The sequence below is a fragment of the Ochlerotatus camptorhynchus genome, unplaced genomic scaffold (genome assembly GCF_037179485.1).
Source record: "Ochlerotatus camptorhynchus isolate MF236.1 unplaced genomic scaffold, CSIRO-AGI_Acam_v1.1 ptg000180l, whole genome shotgun sequence".
Classification (NCBI taxonomy): Eukaryota; Metazoa; Arthropoda; class Insecta; order Diptera; family Culicidae; genus Ochlerotatus; species Ochlerotatus camptorhynchus.
In genome coordinates, this window is record NW_027040670.1 from 1,795,001 (window position 1) to 1,801,953 (window position 6,953).

The 6,953-nt window shown below is 39.4% G+C and overlaps 1 protein-coding gene across 1 annotated transcript; it reads left to right on the forward strand.

Moving 5' to 3' along the window:
* Window positions 1–4,806: 4,806 nt before the first annotated feature.
* Window positions 4,807–6,147, forward strand: LOC135701920 (amyloid protein-binding protein 2-like). Its single transcript, XM_065222868.1, has one exon. It carries the CDS (start codon window positions 4,807–4,809, stop codon window positions 6,145–6,147), a length of 1,341 nt encoding a protein of 446 aa, XP_065078940.1.
* Window positions 6,148–6,953: the final 806 nt, after the last annotated feature.

Below are 6,953 nucleotides of genomic sequence, written 5' to 3' on the forward strand. Positions count from 1 at the left end.
CATTGAGCACCTGCTAAATGACGTAAAAGAAACGTTGGCAGTAATAAATAAAAACAATAATAACATGTGCAGCGCGGTCGGCCAGCATATGAAAACGTGTGATTCACAAGCGCACGCGACAATAACCGGCATCAACGAATCAAATTCGTTGATGTCGCAAAAAATTACAAAATTACTTGACGAACGGCTATCAAGCTTATCTAATGACATGGCACTTTCAATAAAAGGGGCCGCATCATCACCTCATCATCATCATCCAGAGCCGAAACTTCTGGAAATTCTTGAGGAAGTGAAATTTGTATCTGGGGCTGTTTCTAGTCTTCAGATAAATGCTGCAGAACCTCATCAGAAGACCTTGGAGGAAGAGTTAGCTGAAAGTCCTCCAGTACACAAAAATACAATATCTCCAAAAACTGACCATTCATCTCCTGGATGGCGGTTTTTAGGCAACAAATGGCACTGGAAGCAGGACTGGTCTAAATTTGACGCAAAACAACGGACTCGCAGGTTGCAGGAAAAAGCTGCTGAAAAATCCAAACGCAGCAGAAAACGACGAAAACAACAACAAATCCACACCAGCAGTACCAAAAACATCATCCAAGGAAATGAATACAGCCGCGCCAAGGGATCGGACAAGCAACTACTGGCCACAGCGAAAGTACAATTTGCTGGTCCGCCATTGACCACCGACCACCCAATTGCAGCCCTCTCGGTCCCAAAATTCATCAACTTCAGGAAGGGTGAAACCATCAACCAATACCGGACAGAAAAGCAGGTACAACACAACAACAAGACTGAAACGCCGTCATCATTGCAATCAAATACAAATACATCAAATCAAACATCTGGATGGTCACTCGACCCTATGCGCCCACCCATCGTAAGCTTGACGCAGCAATCAGCTGATGGGGACGGGCGTTTCCTGAAAGCACGACTACGGGACACAAAAATAATGTACATCGTTCGCCTTTATTTGGCATATATGCATGACAAGGAGCCATCGTTTTGCCATGAAGGAATGACCACTACTAGCATCAAAATTAATTTGGCATCCGAAGGACTACCGACTTCAGCGGAGGAACTTCGGAAAATCTTTTTCGAGGTGCATGAAGAACATGGTGTACCAAAACAGGCGGCATCTGACGATTTGGAATCCTATCGGCGTCATCTTAACAACCAGAGGATCCAACACCTGCAGCGTATAAGGGAAAGCGCCGACAAATTTCACAACCCGACTCCCGACTCGACAATGACTCCTTTCGACGAGAAAGAGGTAAATAATAATACCAATGAAAATATTTTATCAACCGACGTACTTCCAAAAATCTCTTCACATAAACAGAATGCGACTGAAATTTTGATTTACTGTCAAAATTTCAATCGCATGAAAAGCCCAGCTAAAATGAAGGAAATCTATCAAAATTTATTATGCTCATCCTTCTCGGTCATTCTGGCAACTGAAACAAGCTGGGACGAAAGCGTGAAAAGTGAAGAAATCTTTGGAAATGCTTTTAATGTATTCAGAGACGACAGAAATTTTCATGCAACTCAGAAGAAGTCAGGCGGTGGAGTCCTTATAGCTCTTTCGGCCAATTTTAACTCAGAAATTATCTTTACACCAAAATTTACAGAATTTGAGCATATTTGGGTGAAATCACACATTGCCGGTGAAACGCACGTGTTCGCCTCAGTGTATTTTCCACCAGACCATGCTCATAAAAGCACTTATGAAGCCTTCTTCCAAAGTGCTGAACAAATTCTATCTGAGCTTCCTCCTGAGGTTAAAGTTCACATCTATGGAGACTTTAATCAACGCCATGCTGACTTCATTCTGGACTCTGAAAATGAATGTATCTTACTCCCAGTCGTTGGGGATAATGAAACATTGCAGTTCATTTTTGACAAAACTGCTAATTTAGGACTGAACCAAATTAACCACATCAAAAATCAACAAAATTGCTATTTGGACTTTTTACTAACGAATATTTATGAAGATTTCTGTGTGACCGAATCATTAAACCCATTGTGGAAAAACGAAGCGTTTCACACAGCAATTGAATATTCTTTATTTGTACACGAATACCAAAGACCCAACGACTGCGAATACGAGGAAGTCTTTGAATACAAATTAGCAGACTACGAAAAAATCAAACATAAATTAAACAGCGTCAATTGGCAAATAATTCTAAGGAATGAAGGAAATGTCGAAACTGCTGTAGACATCTTCTACCAAATTTTATCAGGAATAATTTTGGAAGAAATACCTTTGAAGAAAAAAAGACGCTACAGAAGCACAAAAAATCCAGTCTGGTATAACAGACAAATAAAAAACTTAAAAAATCGAAAACAGAAAGCACATAAACATTACAAAAAACACAATAATAGTGAAAATTTGGCTATCTATTTGGACTTATGCGATCAACTAGATTTAGCCATCAGTAATGCATTTGAAGAATTTAATTCAAAAACTGAACTTGAAATAAAGTCCTGCCCAAAGAACTTCTTTAATTACGTAAAAACCAAATTAAAATCTGACAATTTTCCATCAATAATGCATCTTGACGAACGTGTCGGGGATAGCTCGGAAAAAAATTGTAAGCTTTTTGCAATTTTTTTTCAAGAAATCTATACGACATTTTCCGATGAAGATCGCGACCGCGATTATTCTGCATTTCATCCAGAATTTTCAAGGGACATTGGCGTCAATCAACTTCAAGTGCAGGATATTTTGCAGGCTTTAAAGAATTTAGACGCCTCAAAAGGTCCTGGACCTGACGGAATTCCTCCAGTATTTTTAAAAAGTCTAGCAATGGAACTCACTGCTCCATTGTTTTGGCTTTTTAATATGTCACTGGAATCCGGAACCTTCCCAAAAATATGGAAAAGCTCATTTTTAGTACCTATTTTTAAATCTGGCCGAAAATCTGACGTACGTAATTATCGTGGAATAGCCATTATCTCTTGCATTCCAAAGCTTTTCGAGGCAATTGTAAATGAAAAATTATTTCTTCAAACCAAAAATAGAATTACTGACATGCAACACGGCTTCTTTAAAGGACGTTCGACCTCGACAAATTTACTTGAATTTATAGACTATTCATTAAATGCAATGGATAATGGAAACCACGTAGAAGCTCTCTATACAGACTTTAGCAAGGCATTTGACCGAATTGACATACCAATGCTTCTTTTCAAATTGAAAAAAATTGGAATTGAGCCAGGACTCCTGAAATGGCTTGAATCATATTTAACTAACCGCCAACAAATAATTAAATTCAACGGAAAGAAATCGACCCCAATTCAAGTCACCTCAGGAGTCCCGCAAGGCTCTCATCTGGGACCTCTTCTTTTTATTCTGTACGTAAACGACATTTCCTTCATTCTCAAAAAAATAAAATTTCTAATCTATGCCGACGACATGAAGCTCTTTTTGGAAATAAAAAATGATGAAGACATCAATATATTCCAGAGTGAAATACACATATTCTACACATGGTGTAAAAAAAGCCTATTAGAACTGAATGTAAAAAAATGCAACTTAATATCATTTAGCAGAAAAAGAACACCATCAAACATTTCAATTGCATTAGGAAATCAGAATGTAGAAAAATGTGAAAGAGTCAGGGATTTAGGGATTATCTTAGACTCCAAACTAACTTTCATAGACCATTACAATACAATTATTCACAGGGCAAATAACATGCTAGGCTTTATCAAGCGCTTTTGCTATAACTTTCAGGACCCATACACAATTAAAACACTATATATTGCCTATGTGAGGTCAATACTGGAATATTGCAGCATTGTATGGTCTCCATTTTCAATCACGCACGAAGAAAGATTAGAATCAGTACAAAAGCAATTTCTATTATATGCCCTTCGTAAATTAGGTTGGACATCATTTCCTCTTCCATCATATGAAGCACGCTGCATGCTTATAAACATACAAACATTAAAAGAGCGTCGTGAATATGCAATGGTTTCGTTTGTAAACGATATCGTTTCGCAGCGCATTAACTCAGCAGAACTTTTATCAAAATTAAATTTTTATGTACCTACTCGACAACTCAGAAATCGAAATTTATTTGCCGTAACCCATCATCGCACAAATTATGCAAAATTTGGGCCATTAAATCGCATGATGGCGTCTTACAATCAATACTGCGAAACCATTGACTTTTCAATGTCTCGGCATAAACTAAAACAATATTTTAACTCCATACGGAATCATAACTCGTAGGAAGTAAAAATATAATAGCTGACAATATATTTTTTAATATTCTTAAGAAAAACAAATTTGTATATGTATTTGTACTAGTCTACATCGGTTGATGAAATAAATAAATAAATAAATAAATAAATAAATATTTCATTGATATTATTTAAATATGTGTTGCCGTTCCATCCTACGTGTGCACAAATTATTGAACCTTTCGACTTTTGGATACCTAACATCAGTTTTTTTTTTTAGCTAAATCGTTTCACGGATACTTCCCCTACAGGCAGCTGACCATCATTTTCTGTATGCATAATGATTGTTTACATTTGCTGACACTCGATTAGGTAAGGCTTGCAATAGAAAGATGCTTCTACTATGACTCCATGATACCATGCATGACTACCTGTCAAATATCGGGTATAGGTGTGATTCTAGGTAGGAACATCGCCTATTTATACCTGTCGAAGACTTTTTCCCGTAATATAACAGCACCGTAGCATAACGATCCTCAGTCAGAAATCATCACTCAGTTTGATTAAAACAACAATATTAAAGTCGACACAAAGTTTAAACGTTCTACGAAAATGATGCTCCCGGATATTTTCAACGTGATCAACAAAGCTCGCTTCAGCGGCATCAGCAATGTTCCGAAAGTGGTTCCCACTCTGTACCAGCGGAGTGTGAAAGTATTCGTCAGCGAATTGAACCGCATCGGCAAGCCTGGCAAGAGGATCGCCGAACTGCATGGCCTCCCTGCCGTGGCACTGAGCAGTATTCTGGAAGAGATGTCCCACTATCCTGCGTTGAGACCGTCCCTACACCTGGAGCTATCCGATCCGGTTCTGTTTACGCGGATGTTCTCTCATGAAGCCACGGATCGGCTCGTGTTGGAAAACTGCTTACGAAAAGCGAGTCTAATCGGGAAGCCGGTTTTGCCGGATTTGGCGACGAACTACTGCCAAATGGTGAACGGACAGGATTTGGACGAGAATTCGCCGCGGTTCGAGAGTCGTATCGTGGAAGCGCTGAAGCTGGGTAATTATCTGCACGAAGCTGGATGGTTTCACCAAAGCATGGAAGTGTTCGACATTACATTGCGATTGATCTCACACGTGAAAGATGTCCGTTTACACAAAATGTTGGTGCTTGATTGTATGCAGAAAATGCTTCGCTCGGAAGGAAGCGCTTTGCTCACGGCAGAAGCTGATGAAACATGTCAGAGCTTGCTCACGTTGATCGAAGACGATACAGACAACGAAATCCTCCTCAAGATTTATCTGGAAGTGGCAAATCACCATTTCAAGGCCCGTCGAGTCGATGAAAGTCATCGTTGGAATTCGAAAGCTATGCACCTCGTCAACGAATCTACGGCACCAGAAACCGTCATCGAAGTTCTGCAACTCGAAGCGCTGTACTGCTTTCACAATAAGCACTTCGAGAATGGTAGTTTGATATCCAGTCAAGCCATTCATCGGGCTCGCAATACCTTTGGACACCTGCACCGCCGTTACGCTGATACTCTTTATACCTATGGAGTCTGCCTGCTGAAAATGAATGCCATTTCCGATGCCATTCCCATTCTGCTAGAACTGCTGGACATCATCACCAAGCTATACGGCAAGTACACGCCACACGTTGCAATCATCCAGAGCTACTTGGCGTACGGATTCTATCATCGTTCGCAAACGACGGGAAGGTTCGATATGGCGTACGATCACATCCAGAAGGCGATTGTGCTGGCCAATCAAATCATGCCGGAACGCCGGAAGATTATCGAGCATTTTTTCGAGGTCCGAAACATGATACTGAAGGGACGGGATGAAGATCTGGTGGCTGTCGGTGAGATCAGGGCAACACGATTGAGCGACTTTCAGGTGTTTACCGTCCAGGAGATCAAGGATAAGTGTGCACAGTTGAATGCTGAGTGAATGTTTCGTTGGGTGAAATTATTATTGTTAGTTGTAAAAATAGGCGTTGTTCAATAAATGTTTAAAATCTAATCAACTTGAATTTGATTGGCTCTGAGCTTTGGATGGAGGCGCACCAATAGAAATTTGGTAGTCGGATTCCTTGTTCAATTGGAATCAATTATATCACGAAATGGCTGGATCATGAGTCGTTTCTGTTTTGGCGTGCCATATCTCGAATCAAATTAAGTTGCGCTCAGTGTTGGCAAAATCATCCAACAAATGACATTTACCGCTCTCATATGCTCTCAATAATATCACGCGTAATACCGGAACAAAATATCATGCTTGATATTGATTTTCCAAGATCTTTGATGTTGCGAGGCTATTCTTAACAATTAAAAATGAAGCTGAGAGTTGACTCCACACAAAAATGACTCCGTTGTACATCGTTTTCTTAGAAAGAGAAAGTATAGCTTGCAATCTCTCTTTAATCTCCACCGATGGCAAACACAAAGCTACTGCTTCCAGCAGTGACGGGTCACGTTCGAATGTAAAGCAAAATTCATGAAACTCAAAATCACCATGGTTTGGTTTAGCAATGGGCGATACTGTAACGATATCGATAATATCGATACTTTTGAGCCGATATTGCGATATTTTATATCGATACTACAAAGCCCGATATTTCTGTGTATCGATACTTTTATTTCGATATTATATTGATACATCTGAATGTTTTTTTAATCGATTCTCTAGATGCAAATTTGAACTTAATTTATTTTTAAATATCTTACTGTCATTGTCATTGTCATAGTCATTGAGCG